The sequence below is a fragment of the Macaca nemestrina genome, chromosome 10 (genome assembly GCF_043159975.1).
Source record: "Macaca nemestrina isolate mMacNem1 chromosome 10, mMacNem.hap1, whole genome shotgun sequence".
NCBI classification, from domain to species: Eukaryota; Metazoa; Chordata; class Mammalia; order Primates; family Cercopithecidae; genus Macaca; species Macaca nemestrina.
Window position 1 is genome coordinate 129,036,231 of NC_092134.1, and position 17,440 is coordinate 129,053,670.

The 17,440-nt window shown below is 43.9% G+C and overlaps 1 protein-coding gene across 2 annotated transcripts; it reads left to right on the forward strand.

The window, feature by feature from the left end:
- Positions 1 to 4,464: 4,464 nt before the first annotated feature.
- Positions 4,465 to 17,211, forward strand: LOC105482081 (G protein-coupled receptor class C group 5 member D). Of its 2 annotated transcripts, XM_011741983.2 has the most exons (4): positions 4,465 to 5,287; positions 6,940 to 7,879; positions 15,501 to 15,568; positions 16,954 to 17,211. In XM_011741983.2, exons 2-4 carry the CDS (start codon positions 6,985 to 6,987, stop codon positions 17,023 to 17,025), a joined length of 1,035 nt encoding a protein of 344 aa, XP_011740285.1. In that variant the 5' UTR covers positions 4,465 to 5,287; positions 6,940 to 6,984; the 3' UTR covers positions 17,026 to 17,211. The 2 variants fall into 2 exon arrangements, with proteins under 2 accessions (XP_011740285.1, XP_011740293.1); XM_011741991.2 differs by lacking the exon at positions 15,501 to 15,568.
- Positions 17,212 to 17,440: the final 229 nt, after the last annotated feature.

Here is a 17,440-nt window from a genome sequence, read left to right on the forward strand (position 1 = left end):
TTAAAGCAGCTCTGTATAAGAGAATGTATACTAGTTCAACTAAAGTGTTATAATAGCTACAAACTGAAAAAAAAAAAAGTAGAATAACTTCCATTCCAAAAGATATCCTGACATTCTTAAGTGATACTCAGTTGAGAGTCTTAACAATTTGCTGATCAATTGCTATGGCACTTCACAACTAATTCAACATTATATCAATATAAAATTAAACTGTACAATGTTCACGTCCTAATATAAAATTGATCAAACTAGGCATCAAATAACAGAAAACCAAATAAGATGCCCAGGGTCAGCTATATAGTTTCTGGAGCCAAATGCAAAACAAAAATATGCGGCCCAGGCTGGGTCCATGGTTCACACCTGTAATCCCAGCACTTTGGGAGGCCAAGGTGGGTGGAGTACTTGAGGTCAGGAGTTCAAGACCAGCCTAGCCAACATGGTGAAACGCCATCTCTACTAAAAATACAAAAATTAGCTGGGTGTGGTGGCTCATGCCCGTAATCCCAGCTACTCAGGAGACTGAGGTATGAGAATCACTTGAACTCAGGAGACAGAGGTTGCAGTGAGCTGAGATCATGCCACTGCATTCCAGCCTGGGAAACAGAACTAGACTCCATCTCAAGAAAAAAAGAAAGGAAAGAAAAAAGAAAGAGAAAGGAAGAAAGGAAGAAAGAAGGAAGGAAGGAAGGAAGAAAGGAAGGAAGGAAGGAAGGAAGGAAGGAAGGAAGGAAGGAAGGAAGGAAGGAAGGAAGGAAGGAAGGAAGGAAAGAAGGAAGGAAGGGAGGAAGGAAGGAGAAAGAAAAAAGAAAGCAAAAAGAAAGAAGAAAAGAAAGAAAGAAAAAGAAAAAGAAAGAAAGAAAAAGAAAGAAAGAAGGGAAAGGAGAAAGAAAGAGAAAAAAGAAAGAAGAAAGAAAGAAACAAAGAAAGAAAGAGAAAGAGAAAGAAAGAAAAGAAAGAGAGAAAGAAAGAAAGAAAAAATATGCAGCCCTGCTTGGAAATGAACAAGTCAATTCCCCCTTTCTAAGGGCCCACCGTCCCAACCCATGGCAGACAGGTGAGCCCAGGTGAGGGGCGGCAGTAGTCACAGAGCAGACACAGAAATGGGGAGGCTAGCCGGGCAACCCAGGACACCACATGGTGGCATAGAGTGGGTGGCCAAGAACCTGTCTCAGGAAGGAGGGGAGGCCATGGAAGGCAGGGTGGGTTGTGAGTCAAGACTCAAGCCTCAGCGCATGCTTCTGTGTCCTGCCCCACTTCACTTACCAAACACAAATTCAAAGATGCAAGTATTGGGAGGCCGAGACGGGCGGATCACAAGGTCAGGAGATCGAGACCATCCTGGCTAACATGGTGAAACCCCGTCTCTACTAAAAATACAAAAAAAAAATTAGCTGGGCGAGGTGGCAGGCACCTGTAGTCCCAGCTACTCGGGAGGCTGAGGCAGGAGAATGACGTGAACCCGGGAGGCGGAGCTTGCAGTGAGCTGAGATCCGGCCACTGCACTCCAGCCTGGGCGACAGAGGGAGACTCCGTCTGAAAAAAAAAAAAAAAAAGATGCAAGTATTAACAATTTCAATATGGCAACCACGGAGTATCAAATTCCAAGCCCAGGGCCCTTCTGAATGGGGTTCACCATACAACTGCACTGGTTACACCCTCGTGAAGCCATCTCTGGAGATGCCAGTGAGCAAAAGAACAAATGGGCCACTCCTGACCGATGCATTCTGTCCCACACAGCCTGTCCTCACATGACCAGTCATGATAGCTGCAGGATGAAGAATATGTGATGCACTTTCATATTCTTTTTGTTGTTGTTATTGTTCTGATCAAACCATGCTTAAGGGCTCAGGTCTCCCTAAAAGCCAGTCCTTATAAGGTGGGAAGAGTCAGGAAAGGCTGCCTGGTACAACAGCAAGAATATGGCCAGGAGACAACAAACCTTGGCTGTCATCTTCAACATTGCATATGGTAAGCACATCCCTTCATCTCTGGGCCTCTGCTTTCTTATTATTAAATTCCTCATGTACCATTGGCTTGCTTATTATTAATCATTAATAGGGGTTAGGCGAGGTAACCTTTAACATTCCCTCCAGCTCTGTTTATGTGAGAAGGAAACAACATAAATACGTGTTTGACATAAGGTATTTCATGTCCTGACTGTTTTATTTCCATTTTTATTGGACTCATTGTAATCAGTGTATTTTGATTAATCAAAGCCATATCCGAGCTGTTTGTTCTGATGTTTTTGTAGCATAGAAGCCAAAAGAAATGAGCTGTGAGTAATTTGGATGTGTGTAGGCAAAAAGGCCCCTCGTATCCTTCAGGCCTAGCTGCAGATGGGTTAATTCTATAACGCTAGATTTTAAAATAACAATAATTAATACCTGGGACACATCCTTTTATCTAAGATGCTTAAAGGGCTTTGTGGTCATTAACCCATAAATCCACTGGCCTCAAGCCATCAGGAACTCAAGAGGAATCTCCTTAGAAGACAAGCAGACCAAAAACTAAAACATCACCAGGAGGAGGAATGACAACCATGACTAACAGCAGGAAGGGGGTGGGAGGTGCAGGATCAACAAAATAGTGCTCCTGGAAGAAGTAAATGGAAAATCCTCCTGCGGTTCTGCTGACAGCAGTTTCACCACTCACTATGCTCTTCGAGTCATATTTCATCATCAGAAAAATCCCTTTACCCTTAATGTAAGCATTAGCCTTCACAACTTTGGAAAGACTGCTGTTACACCCAAAGCAGGTAAAGGGGAACTTAAGGTGTAATTGGATGCAAGAAAATTCTATCATCCCTAGAATTTTCTTCTCTCATAGGAGAAAATGGCTTTTTGAAGTTAAGGAATCTCTAAAGATAGAACACCAGCCAGGCGCAGTGGCTCACATCCATAATCCCAGCACTTTGGGAGGCCAAGGCGGGCAGATCACGAGGTCAGGAGATCGAGACCATTCTGGCTAATACGGTGAAACCCCATCTCTACTAAAAATACAAAAAATTAGCCGGGCGTGGTGGCGGGCGCCTGTAGTCTCAGCTACTTGGGAGGCTGAGGGAGGAGAATGGCGTGAACCCGGGAGGCAGAGCTTGCGGTGAGCCCAGGTTGGGCTACTGTACTCCAGCCTGGGCAAGAAAGCAAGACTCCGTCTCAAAAAACAAAACAAAACAAAACAACAAAACAAAAAAGAGCACCACTTCAGAATGATTTTGTCAAGGGTTTGTTAAGTCTCTGACTTATTTGCAGATGTTTTCCATTAATGCACATCTGTTGAAAAACCACACAGCTAAAAAGGAACTTCTGAAAGATCTGGATTTTATCTTTAGAATTATTCCATTAGTTGAATTATCCATCACCCAGGAGGTTCTCCACATGGGAGCAGGTAATATGGGGACATAAAATGTGGAACCTGACCCCCAGGCAGCTATAAATCCAATCAGGAGATGAGATTAATTCAAATAACATGAATCAAGACACTTCTTATTTATTATTCATTTATTTCAATTCATTATTATCTAATATGTATTCATAAGTTAACTAATAGGCAGAAAATAGGGTTTCTGTAATTTTGAACAGAACAGACCCCAAGTCTTGTAGAGTTCCTGGCGGAAGGTGATCAGCGAGGGCTAGAATGATGAGGGAAGGCAGGAAGAGTCATAGAGGAGATAAGATGAACAAAATCCTACAGGGAGGGAAAGAATTTGGGTCAAAAATAGGATAAATGTGAATCGAGCAAAAGGCAGTTTCAGACAACGACAGCACCTAAGAGGTGAGCAGATGAGAACTTATTTTTTTTGTGAGCCAGTGGAAAAACCAAGCGGGCTAAGTCATAGAGCCTGGAGACGTGAAGGAAGTACAGGTGGGTAAGAAAGGTACAGCCAGATCACAAGCACCTTGAAACCAGACACTGGTTTGGGGTGTTCAGCAGTCCTCTATCGAAATACATATATTCAGGAGCCAGGTGCGGTGGCTCACACCTGTAATCCCAGCCCTTTGGGAGGCAGAGGCAGGCAGATCACTTGAGGTCAGGAGTTTGAGACCAGCCTGGCCAACGGGATAGAAAGCCCCGTTTCTACCAAAAATACGAAAAACTAGCTGGGAGTGGTGGCATGCACCTGTAATCTCAGCTACTCAGGAGGCTGAGGCAGGAGAATCGCTTGAACCCAGGAGACGGAGTGAGCCGAGTTCGCGCCACTGCACTCCAGCCTGGGCGACAGAGGGAGACTCCATCTCAAAAAAACAAACAAACAAACAAACAAACAAAAAAATATATTCAGGAAGAGAATCAAGGAGTAAATTGGAGGTGGCAGGGGCGTGGTTGGTGGGTGTAGGCTGGACACTATGCTGTGCTGTATTTTGTGTCACCATAGGAGAAAAGGAATATGTACTCCAGTATCAGCCAGTGACCTTTAATTGTCAGTTCTTTATCTTGGGATAAATTCACAGACTGATTCACAGTTTTGCCTGCCACTGGCCGTTTTAATGCCAGTAGTAGGCAAAACCACCCTTCCTTATGGCCCAGTGAAACCCTCATTACCTGTACTTCGTTGAATGGATGCTCTTTTGAATTAAAATCAAGATGTAGGGGCCAGGCAAGGTGGCTCATGCCTGTAATCCCAACACTTTGGGAGGCTGAGGCGGGCGGATCACAAGGTCAGGAGTCTGAGACCAGCCTGGCCAACATAGTGAAACCCGTCCCAGCTACTCGGGAGGCTGAGGCAGAATTACTTGAATCCGAGAGGCCAGAGGTTGCAGTGAACCGAGATCGCGCCATTGCACTCCAGCTTGGGTGACAGAGCAAGACTCCATCTCAAAACAAACAAACAAACAAAATCAAGATGTGGGAAAGTCTCCAGATAGCTTTTTAGGAAATACATCAGAAGAAGGACGAGGTATCCTGGTGTAAGTCACCTGAGGGCCTTGTGTAGCTTCCCTGAATATGTTGCAATACACTGGGAGGAAGCCATATTTCCTAGATTTATACCCACTTTCAGATTTACACCCGCTCCCTAAGGCCAAGGTGCCTCTGGTCAGAAGTAGAATGAAAAAGAATTGTTCTCACCAAGGAAATCTCTGTAGAAAAGTTGCTGTGAAACTGGAATAGGTGTGTCTTTCTGTCCTTCCGGTTCTTTTTATAGATACTGCAGGAACCTCAGTGAGAGCCTACGGTCCTTCCGCCCATTTGGGAAGAGATTAAAGAAGCTCAGGTTGGCTCTTTCTTACTCATTGGCAGTTACAACCTCACCAACACTACAGCCTAAGCTTCCAGAGTGGACACGGAGAAGGTAAGTTGGAATCGGGGGGCCATGCAAGGGCTGTAAACCTGGGTCACTCCAGCCATCTGGTGTGGGGATAACTGAAGGGACATAGAGCTAAGGGGTATTCAATTGCAATAGATTTTTTTTTTTTCCAAATGAATATGTGGGATCTTTTTCCTGGGCCACCTCAGTCCTCAGTCAAGACATGGACTTTCCCACTAAACTTCAAAAAGGTATTTAAAGAAAGGGACCATTTTGTACAATTCTTTGATGAACAAATAATAGGTGTTTAAATACAACCTGTTGCATTGGATTGACTTGACTTGAACTGAAAGAAGGAACGGTCATTAAAATTACTGGGAAATTTTATTCCCAGTAATTCATCTGCCTGTCTCCTTCAAGCAGTGCATCAGTGTCTAGAACGATCCAATGATCCACTGACGTTGGCAGTCCTTGTTCTGGAGCCTGATATAACTGAATTCCGTCAATCATGCAAACATTCTCATACACCTCCTTTTATGAAAAAGATTTTGTGTTAGCTTTCAAAAAGCCTTGTAAATTAGTATATACAAATAGACATATTATCAAGTGAAGTCTGTTCAGCTTTTCCCAGCAGGATGAAGCCAAGATCGTTTTGAGGGGTTTAGGTTGCCTTTCTCATTTCCTTTACTGACATCCTATATAAAACTGTTATACATTTGGGGTAATATGTGTGATGGCATTTCCCATCCCCTTAGACTATGTTTGCATATATCTTTGAATTTTCTTCCCCTGGGGAAACTTAGCATTTAGATAAGTATCAGGAATCAAACAAAATGTAACTCAGGCTCTCGACAGTGTCCTAGGAACAATTTTGGTAAAGACATTTATTTCGTATGCCCAGGTGTCTTCATTTCAGAATGACAGATGTTAGAGTGCCCTCATGGACCACCCTATAGGCATTCTTGTAGGTATTAGGTTGGTGCAAAAGTACTTGCGGTTCTTGCCATTACTTTTTTTATGTGTTTTTTGGTTTTTGGTTTTTGTTTTCAGACTCTGTCGCCCAGGCTGGAGTGCAGTGGTGCGATCTTGGCTCACTGCAACCTCTGCCTCCCGGGTTCAAGCGATTCTCCTGCCTCAGCCTCCCAAGTAACTGGGACTACAAGGCGCATGCCATCATGCCCGGCTAATTTTTTTTGTATTTTTAGTAGAGATGGGGTTTCACCACGTTGGCCAGGCTGGTCTTAAACTCCTGACTTCAAGTGATCCACCCATCTCGACCTCCTAAAGTGCTAAGATTACAAGCATGAGCCACTATACCCTGCCTTGTTTTTCGTTTTTTGAGACAGTGTCTCACTCTGTCACCCAGGCTGGAGTGCAGTGGGGCGATCTCTGTCCTGGGTTCAAGCGATTCTCCTGCCTCAGCTTCCTGAGTAGCTGAGATTACAAGTGTGCATCACCACACCTGGCTAATTTTTGTATTTTTAGTAGAGACGGGGTTTCACCATGTTGGCTAGGCTGGTCTCGAACTGCTGACCTCGTGATCCACCCACCTCAGCCTTCCAAAGTGCTGGGATAACAGGAGTGAGCCACTGCGCCCAGCCTTCTTGCCATTACTTTTAATAGCAAAAACTGCAATTACTTTTGCACCGACCTAAGAGATGCAGAGTTGTCATTTTTGTCTCATCCTTTTTCTGCAGGACATCAGAAAAACATTCTGGTGAGGCCTACACCCATAAGTCACCATGTACAAGGACTGCATCGAGTCCACTGGAGACTATTTTCTTCCCTGTGACTCTGAGGGGCCATGGGGCATCGTTCTGGAGTCCCTGGCAATACTTGGCATCGTGGTCACAATTCTGCTACTCTTAGCATTTCTCTTCCTCATGCGAAAGATCCAAGACTGCAGCCAGTGGAACGTCCTCCCCACCCAGCTCCTCTTCCTCTTGAGTGTGCTGGGGCTCTTTGGACTCGCTTTTGCCTTCATCATCCAGCTCAATCAGCAAACTGCCCCCGTACGCTACTTTCTCTTTGGGGTTCTCTTTGCTCTCTGTTTCTCGTGCCTCTTAGCCCATGCCTCCAACCTAGTGAAGCTGGTTCGGGGTCGCGTCTCCTTCTCCTGGACGACAATTCTGTGCATTGCTATTGGTTGCAGTCTGTTGCAGGTGATTATTGCCATTGAGTATGTGACTCTCATCATGACCAGAGGTATGATGTTTGTGCACATGACACCCTACCAGCTCAATGTGGACTTTGTTGTACTCCTAGTCTATGTCCTCTTCCTGATGGCCCTCACATTCTTCGTCTCCAAAGCCACCTTCTGTGGCCCGTGTGAGAACTGGAAGCAGCATGGAAGACTCATCTTTATCACTGTACTCTTCTCCATCATCATCTGGGTGGTGTGGATCTCCATGCTCCTGAGAGGCAACCCGCAGTTCCAGCGACAGCCCCAGTGGGACGACCCGGTCGTCTGCATTGCCCTGGTCACCAACGCATGGGTTTTCCTGCTGCTGTACATTGTCCCTGAGCTCTGCATTCTCTACAGATCGTGTAGGCAGGAGTGCCCTTCACAAGGCCATGCCTGCCCCGTCACAGCCTACCAACGCAGCTTTCAAGTGGAGAACCAGGAGCTCTCCAGAGGTACTTTTCTGGGGGATTCAGGGAGCAGGGAGGTGCTCCTACAGGAGAAGCAGGAGAGAAATCATGCAGTAGGATGAGCCAAGAGGAAACTGAAAGAAAATGGTCAGATATGGGGTGGGTGGCTTCATAGTTCAAGCATGGAAATGCAAACTCCCAGTATCAAGGTTAAATTTTTATGAAAAATGAGTTCTTCCAAAGCATAGAGCTTTATGGGGAGAGACCAAGACATACATGAATCAAAGGCCCCAAAGAAAGAGGGCATGACTCTGAACGTTCACACTGGCTAAAGAAAGGCATCCACTATAAAATGAGTTAACCAGGCCGGGCGCGGTGGCTCATGCCTGTAATCCCAGCACTTTGGGAGGCCGAGACGGGCGGATCACGAGGTCAGGAGATCGAGACCATCCTGGCTAACACGGTGAAACCCCGTCTCTACTAAAAAATACAAAAAACTAGCCGGGCGAGGTGGCGGGCGCCTGTAGTCCCAGCTACTCGGGAGGCTGAGGCAGGAGAATGGCGTAAACCCGGGAGGCGGAGCTTGCAGTGAGCTGAGATCCGGCCACTGCACTCCAGCCTGGGTGACAGAGCGAGACTCCGTCTAAAAAAAAAAAAAAAAAATCAGTTCACCAGCCTTAATTTAGGACTGAACCACGCGATTTTGCATGACATCTAATGTTAAGTCCAGATGTGTTGGCCTTCAAGTGCAAAAGCCAATCCTGGCAGCAGTGATGGACATTTTAAAAATTTGTCTCAAAGCTAATTTGCCCAAACATAATCTTAAACTGATTCATAGGACTCACTACTTCATTAAAGTCATAAAACCCAAACACTTCTGGATTTCAGCTTTTCAAACTATTTATTGTTTAAAATCCTTCAAAGCTTACAAAAAACGAGAGGAAGAGTCATTATATCCTAATTCTGAGTAAAGACTCAGATGTGTGATCATTAGGAGAAAGAAAGTAACTTGCTTATGTGACATTTTCATAATAATTTCTGAGTCATATTTTTATTCAAGCCACCTGACTACACTTTGTTAAGGAATAAAATATATTATCCATGGCAACAAGGATGCATGGATCCCAACAACCTGGGGGAAATAGTGGCTAATTTCAATTATCTGGAAATATGTCAAAATTCATTAATTCCTTTTCTGAAACATCTGGGCTATTATCCAAAACCCAACATCATAGTTTTACATCAATTTTTGTGTCTTAATAGGCATCTGGTTTCTCACATTTTATTTCTAATGTGTAACGATGATGTTATTTTATATATTGTACAGCACACATAATGTTCACTAGGCTCAAAAAAAATTCACATAAGCTTCCTTTTAAGTACACACACTTTTTTTGAGCTGTAATCTATGGCTAATTGCGCATTCAAATTAAATCCTGTTCAGATAAATACATCCATTAATTCTTTTCAGCTCAGTTGACCAAAAGTTGGAAATTGACACTACACATTTTTTTCCCATAAAAGTTTTTCATTGCTTGTTGGTGATGCATAATCACATCACTGAGTTTTGTGGCAGAATTGCAGAGTCAATCTTTCCTGAAAATACTTCTCATAGTTCTTACTAGAAGATAAAACTTTCTGTGTTTGTTTTTGTTGCTGCTGTGTGTTTCCAGGAAACAAAAGTCAGAGCAAAAAAAATTCCTAGAGTTTCACAATAAACCCAAATACACTGAGCTTTGTAATGATCAATATTCCATACCCCACAAAATACCAGGCAAGTGTTGAAAGGGTTCAAAGGAATATCTCAGTTGAAGAGCAAGGGCTTGCTAAAATACGATGGTTCCTGGTTTGGCTAAGAGTATCCTATTACTCAAGCAAGGTTAGAAAATCTATTTCTGAGCAGGAAATAGTCTGCCAATGATAGTCATCATCAATGTAATTTGAAATTTTGTGGGAAAAAAAATCAATAGTGTGTAAAGAACATATTGATTGGCTGGGCTCTGTGGCTCGCACCTGTAATCCCAGCACTTTGGGAGGCGGGTGGATCGGTTCAGCTCAGGAGTTTAAGACCAGCCTGGGCAACATGGTGAAACCCCGTCTCTACAAAAAATTAGCTGGGCATGGTGGCATAGGCCTGTGGTCCCAGCTACTCAAGAGGCTGAGGTGGGAAGATCACTTGAGCCTGGGAGGATGAGGCTGCAGGGAGCCATGATTGCAGCACTGCACTACAGCCTGGGTGACAGAGTGAGAGCCTGTCTCAATTTAAAAGAAAAAGAAAGAAAGAAGGAAGGAAGGGAGGGAGGGGGAGAGGGAGGGAGAAGGGGAGAGGGAGGGAGGGAGAGGGGGAGAGGGAGGGAAGGAGGGAAGAAAGGAAAGAAAAAGAAGGAAGGAAGAAAGGAAAGACAAGGAAGGAAGGAAAGAAGGAAGGAAGGAAGGAAGGAAGGAAGGAAGGAAGGAAGGAAGGAAGGAAGGAAGGAAGGAAGGAAGGAAGGAAGGAAGGAAGGAATTGCTCTCCAAGATTGGGCAAAATAACCAGAAGCTTAAACTCAGAAAGTAAAATCAGAATTTAGGTCACCCAGAAGAAGTACAAATATCAAAATTTCAAGGAACGATTAAAACTCAATTAAAAGTGCAGGATTCCACCTAGCTAGGAAAAACACACAAATAGATATAAAATAGGTAAGAGCTAGAGAAGTATAATAACAATAACTTGAAACGTCTGAAGTGTTACGGTGGGTCATAAGCTGATAGTAGGGAAACAACTTACCACTGTCTTTGCTTTTGTTTGCTCAGGAAACAATCACGGTACTGTATAAACAGATGTGTGGTCAGCAAGAACAACTGTGCCATTGTACCCGGCATCAGTCAGTCTCTAGCAAGGATACCCACTGATCCACTAATGAGAAGTGTGGGAAGCTTGGGGAGGCTCGGCAGAACCCCACAAAGATGATTAAAGGGTTATAACATCAGACCTGTGTGGACAGGTGAAGACAGTGAGAATGAGATGGTCATTCTTAAGCTTTATGTGCTTTACCAGACTATACAAGCTCTCTCTCAAAATTCTGTCCCAAAACACATTTTGTTCAAGTCCATGAGGCATGCATTTGTGATGTGACGCTTCTGACTAATGCTGTTTGTAGCTGTGATTCCAGTCACATAATTATTTAATTTACCACTGGGTTATGAGACCAGAATTATTCAGCTAAAAGAAGAGTAGGACAAGAGGTCCCTAGCTGGAAATTTCACAAGTATGGCCAGGCTCAGTGGCTCACACCTGCAATCCCAGCATTTTGGGAGGCCAATGCAGACGGATCCCCTGAGGTCAGGAGTTAGAGACTAGCCTGTCCAACGTGGTAAAACCCCATCTCTTTTAAAAATACCAGAATTAGTTGGGCATGGTGGCACATGCCTGTAATCCCAGCTACTCAAGAGGCTGAGGCACGAGAATTGCTTGAACCTGGGAGGCGGAGGTTGCAGTGAGCCGAGATCGCACCACTGCTCTCCAGCGTGGGCAACAGAGCAAGGCTCTGTCTCAAAAAAAAAAAAAAGAAAGAAAGAAAGAAAGAAAGAAAGAAAATTTCACAAGTGTGAAGACCTCTCCCCAAGAGGCAGTTGTCTTATTGTTTTCCATCTCCAACTAAAGATAGTGGGTGGAAATGGATGCGGAGGCATGAGAGATTTAGATTAAATACGAAAATAAGAGTCGGTAGACAGAAACAGATCAGCAAAGGGGATTAAGAATTTCATTTCCCTGGAAGTCTTTCTAAAGAAGATTAGGCTTTATTCCTCTGAAGTGGATTATGGACTTAATTTTAAGATATAAAAACATCTGGATAGAGAATGAAAATGCAATCAGGCGTATTACTGTAGGACACCAGAAAAATGGGTATAAATATTATTTGCTCTGTGTTATAAGGGTGTCCCTGAGAAGCTGAATACTGATTGGACTTTTAAAAATCAGTTGGCCTCAACTAAAATCTTAAGCCAAAAATATAGATACATCTTCTCACAGCATTTGATTGAAATTTAACATGCTCAGCATCTTGTTAGGTACAGGAAACTGCAACAAAAAGATTAGGGTAAAGAATTTGTGTATAAGAAATGAAGCAATTAAAATGCAAAATAAAATAGAGACATAATTCTGAAATTATTTTTATGTTTAACTACTTTCCATTTACATGCTCCTGGGATTATGTTATTTTTTAACATATTCTTCATTAATTAGTTGATGAATATAATACTTGTTTTATATTTAATTTGGAGTTGGTAAATTTTGGAATATTTCTCTTCCTGAATAAATGATAAGTAACCTCCAAAATAAATAATTAGAATAAAATCACTAGGTCTTTTAAATGAGGAATCTTAAATGTGATATAAAGAGCAGAAATCTTAAATAGAGTAGAATATCAGCTATGAATTGTTTTATGAGTGGAAAACTTCTAATTATTGCCTGCCTTATCTGTTTTAGACTAACTAGAATATCGTTATATCATATTTGCTAACACTAAGACCCATCTGTATTTCAAAGTGTTAGCCAGGCGCGGTGGCTCACGCCTGTGATCCCAACATTTTGGGAGGCCGAGGAGGGTGGATCACCTGAGGTCAGGAGTTCAAGATCGGCCTAGCCAACATGGTGAAACCCTGTCTCTACTAAAAATACAAAAAATTAGCTGGGCATGGTCTTGGGCACCTGTAATTCCAGCTACTTGGGAGGCTGAGGCAGGAGAATCACTTGAACCCAGGAGGTGGTGGTTGCAGTGAGTTGAGATCATGCATTGCACTCCAGCCTGGGCAATGAGAACAAAACTCCATCTAAAAAAAAGAAAGAAAAGAAAAGAAAAAAAGAAAAGAAAAGAAGGAAGGAAGGAAGGAAAGAAAGAAGGAAAGAAGGAAGGAGTCACATTAATGTGGGCATTTTTCCATCCAGTGTTTGGATGCTTACAGACAAACCTCATATGATTCTTTTTGAAGGCATTAGATAATCAGTGAGTGTGCATAATGTAAAAATGGGTCAACGAGTATAAAACGAGATGAGCCAAGAGAACACTGTTCCTGCAAACATAAGCCCTTCTGGTTGTTTCCCTAGCAAACTCCAACTTCTGCTGAATATAGCCCTTTTTGACAATTCTCAACATTTTTTTCTTCAAGGCCCACTCACCTTACCAGGGGAAATCCAACTTAAATGGTCCCAGGTGGTGTCATTTTTATTTGTTCTTTCATGGGAAGTTCTTTTTTGTCACCCTCAAGTTACAGGCCACAGAGAGAGAACTAGCTTAAAGCAGGGAAGAAGGCAGTGGGGTCATAGGCAGGATTTGTTTGGTCTGAGGACAGATAAGTCAAGGATGATGACATTCATAAAGATTCAGAGAGCTTAGCTGGATATAGTGGCACACACCTGTGGTCCTAGGTACTCAGGAGACTGTGAGATGGGAGGGTCACTTGAGTCCAGGAGTTCAAGGTTGCAGTAAGCTATGATTGCACCACTACACACTCTTAAAAAAAATTAAATTTAAATTTAAAAAAACAAATTCAGGGAGCGGGAGCATCATTGGGCAGCAAAGGGCAGTGGAAAGAGTGCAGAACCGGGCCTCATGTGCCCAGGCTCTGAGACTCTGCTTCTTACCAACCTTGAGACTAAACCAAGGTCCTCAAGCCCTAGGAGCCTCCATTTCCTCATCTTTAAATGCTGCTCATCACGTCCCTCCCTGCCTCCTCCTCAGATAAATGGAAGGTCTTACTCACTTCAGACTTCCTATCACACAGTGGTGCAGGTTTGGTATAAAAAAAACACTTGGCCTTTTGGTAAACTCATGAACTATAGCTAGAGCTGGAAGAATTAGGCTTTTCTTTTTTTTTTTCTTTTTTTTTTTTCTTTTTTTTTTTTTGAGACGGAGTCTCGCTCTGTCACCCAGGCTGGAGTGCAGTGGCCGGATCTCAGCTCACTGCAAGCTCCGCCTCCCGGGTTCACGCCATTCTCCTGCCTCAGCCTCCCGAGTAGCTGGGACTACAGGCGCCCGCCACCTCGCTCGGCTAGTTTTTTTGTATTTTTAGTAGAGACGGGGTTTCACCGTGTTAGCCAGGATGGTCTCGATCTCCTGACCTCGTGATCCACCTGCCTCGGCCTCCCAAAGTGCTGAGATTACAGGCTTGAGCCACCGCGCCCGGCCGAATTAGGCTTTTCTAACTGATGATCCGGTTTGATGAGAATGTTGGATGAAAGTTGGTTCCCAAGAGACTGAGTGTGAAGGAGCCTTGTGTTAGGACACAAGGAATGAAGTCGAGCCAAGGATTCAGTTAATTCTGCCATGAAGGAAAGATAAGCATTTCATGTATCACAGCATCAGCCCCTTGAAAAAATAAATAAAAAGCCACTAGGAAGAGGATGTCAGAGCATCTGTTATAACTGCAGCACCAGCACCACCACCAATAATCATATACAAAGGATAGCTCATGAGTGTTTTCTATGTAGCATACCCTGTTCCAAGGACTTTATATAACATTTTTATAGAATCTTCAAAACAATCCTGTGAGATAGACTTACTGTTATGACTGTCATTATTCTTCTTTAGTTCCATCAGGAAACAAAGCCAAAAAAAGGCAAAAAAGGTTAAAGAACACGAGTGAGAGAGCCAAGCAGTCCTTCTCCAGGGTCCATCCACTCAACATGAAACCCCTAAGTGTGAACCCTCCTAACACAGTTATGTCTGTGGTCATCAAAAAACAACTAGGTATCCAGCAAGTGCCTGCTCTTAGAGACAGGCACAGCTCCTGTCTTCACAGAGCTTACAGGCTGGTTGAGGAGACAGCCATTAAACAAATACCTATGTCTGTGATGATCCTACAACAATATAAAGTTGTCTCAAGTGATCTCTTTTATTATGTCCAATTTTAAAAATTGAATTCAGGCCAGATGTGGTGGCTCAGACCTGTAATCCCAGCACTTTGGGAGGCCCAGGTGGGAGGTTTGAGGCCAGGTATTTAAGACCAGCCTGGGCAAAATAAAAATTTTTTTGAAATATTGAATTCAAGTTTGTAGAGAATCAAGCCTAAAGGGACTGTTGAAAGGAGTGAGCTGCCCAAGGTCACACAGGTAATACTGAAAGAGCAGAAACTGACTCGGAGCTAGTGAGCTTCTGACACCAGTGTGCTTCTCCTAAACACCCACACGCTACCCATGCTTTCCACATCAACTTTAAATACACTCCTTTAAATCATAAACTTTTTCAATAACGGCCACCACTGAGAATTCCTCTTATTTATTTATTTAGTCTCGCTGTGTTGCCCAGGCTGGAGTGCAGCAGTGCGATCTCAGCTCACTACAACCTCCACCTCCCGGGTTCAAGCAATTCTCTGGCCTCAGCCTCCCAAGTTGCTGGGATTACAGGCGCCCACCACCACGCTGGGCTAATTTTTGTATTTTTAGTAGAGATAGGGTTTCACCACATTGGCCAGGTTAGTCTCGAACTCCTGACCTCAAGTGATCTGCCCGTCTTGGCCTCCCAAATTGCTGGGATTACAGGTGTGAGCCGCCGTACCCGGCCTCAGAATTCCTTTTTAAAGAGTGAGGAGCCTGTTTGCAAGCCGTGGGGTTTTCCTGTAGTCCTCATGTGCTGTTTCTGATTGACTCTTGGACACTAACGCAGCCCTTCCCTCCTTTGGCTTTCAGCCCGAGACAGTGATGGAGCTGAGGAGGATGTAGCATTAACTTCATTTGGTACTCCCATTCAGCCGCAGGTAAATGGACTCGCCTACATTCACCCAGGAGGGACCTAGCAAGCACTCCTTCCTTAGGACAGCCTCAGGCTTCATTTCTAATGGCTTTACTGACCTGAGAGAGGAGAGGCAGGGCAGGAGCATCCCTAAAGGCATGTGGAGCTTGAGCCACCCAGATTTAAGCCAGACCAGGTGGCACAAGACAGCCTTCACCCGAACCTTCCCAGTCTTCATCACCAGCAACAATATAGCATTCTGATGCAAGTGCGTGTGTCTGGAAAGAAAGGGCAGCTTGAAGTTTTTGTGTGAAGGTGAAGAGCAGCAGGCTCACCGAATTTTGCCTCGGGGACAATACAGGATTGTAAATATGTCTGAGTGCGGGGTCTGCTTTTAGTAGCAGTTGTCTGAACCTATCACCTGATCCCCACTGACTGCCTCTCTGAGTCCCTGTCTAGCTCCAGCAGCCCAGGCTGCCCTAAGAACTGGGCAGGGTCTGTCACCATCATCTGGATGCCCAGATGGATGAACAAATTTTAATCCTTTCAGGCAAAAACAGAGGGAGCACTGCTGAGTAGTGTGGGGGTAATTCACATTGGGGCTGTGAAGACTTGAAGACATACAAACCTAAACAGCCAGAAATATCACACTGGGACACAATTCTTACATTACAGGGATCAAAAGTAAATAAAATCATTTTTTTCAATTAATTTACGAGGCCACTAACTAAGCTAATCCCTCTGGTATGTTATCTGAGAATTTGTCTTTTCCTAGAATGGCACATGGACCAGGCCATAGCTGTATCATGCGCTTTAATCAACCCTCAGGAGGGTATTTACATAATGAAAACATCTTTATTATCCCTCCAAGAGTTTCTTGATTCATTTCAATGTCCAGTGATCAGCTATTCAAGAACCTTGCTTGCAAAAAGATTCTTGTTCGTGGCTGAGGGATAGCCTGGTACAGGTAGGCTCAGTATGTTTCTTCTTTTGTTGTTGACAAACAATTAAATGAAGGTGAGATAATAATACTTTAAACATGACTTTAGGGCTGGGCACAGTGGTTCATGCCTGTAATCCCAGCACTTCGGGAGGCTGAAGTGGGTGGATCACTTGAGGTCAGGTGTTCAAGACCAGCCTGGCCAACATGGTGAAACCCCATCTCTACTAAAAATACAAAATTATCTGGGCATGGTGGTGCATGCCTGTAATTCCAGTTACTCAGAAGGCTGAAGCAGGAGAACTGCTTGAACCTGTGAGGCAGAGATTGAAGTGAGCCCAGATCGCACTACTGCACTCCAGCCTGGGTGACAGAGCGAGACTCTGTCTCCAAAAACAAAAATATAACTTTGGAGAGTATCTTTTCTTTTGTTGGTCAGGAAGTTGATGATGGCATTTCTTCCTTTCCAGACTGTTGATCCCACACAAGAGTGTTTCATCCCACGGGCCAAACTAAGCCCCCAGCAAGATGCAGGAGTATAAATCTACAGGAAACACGAGTAGAGAAAACCCAGCCGACCATCCTGGGTAGTATAGCCCTGATAGGCCACCAGGGCCCACAGAGTCACGCTGCCAATGAAGAGTCAGAACATCCCCTCTTCTGTTTCCTAACCCCTCCATCCACATGGACCCTCCACCAGAAGACCACCCTTTTGAGCATAATTACAATCTTGCTGGCCACCCTACCTTGACTGTGTCTCTTTCTTCATTCGTGCAACTGCAAAATTCCCTTTCTTAGCAACACTAGAAAGAATTGGTGCCTCTTATTCACAGAACTAAAAGACCCTGTCTGGAGAAATTAAGGGTATTCTAATGTGACAAGGAGGTTAGTAGCAGCTTACTACTGGGTTACGTGTCTGGTCAATTTTTAAATTGTGCTAAAAAACACAGAACATAA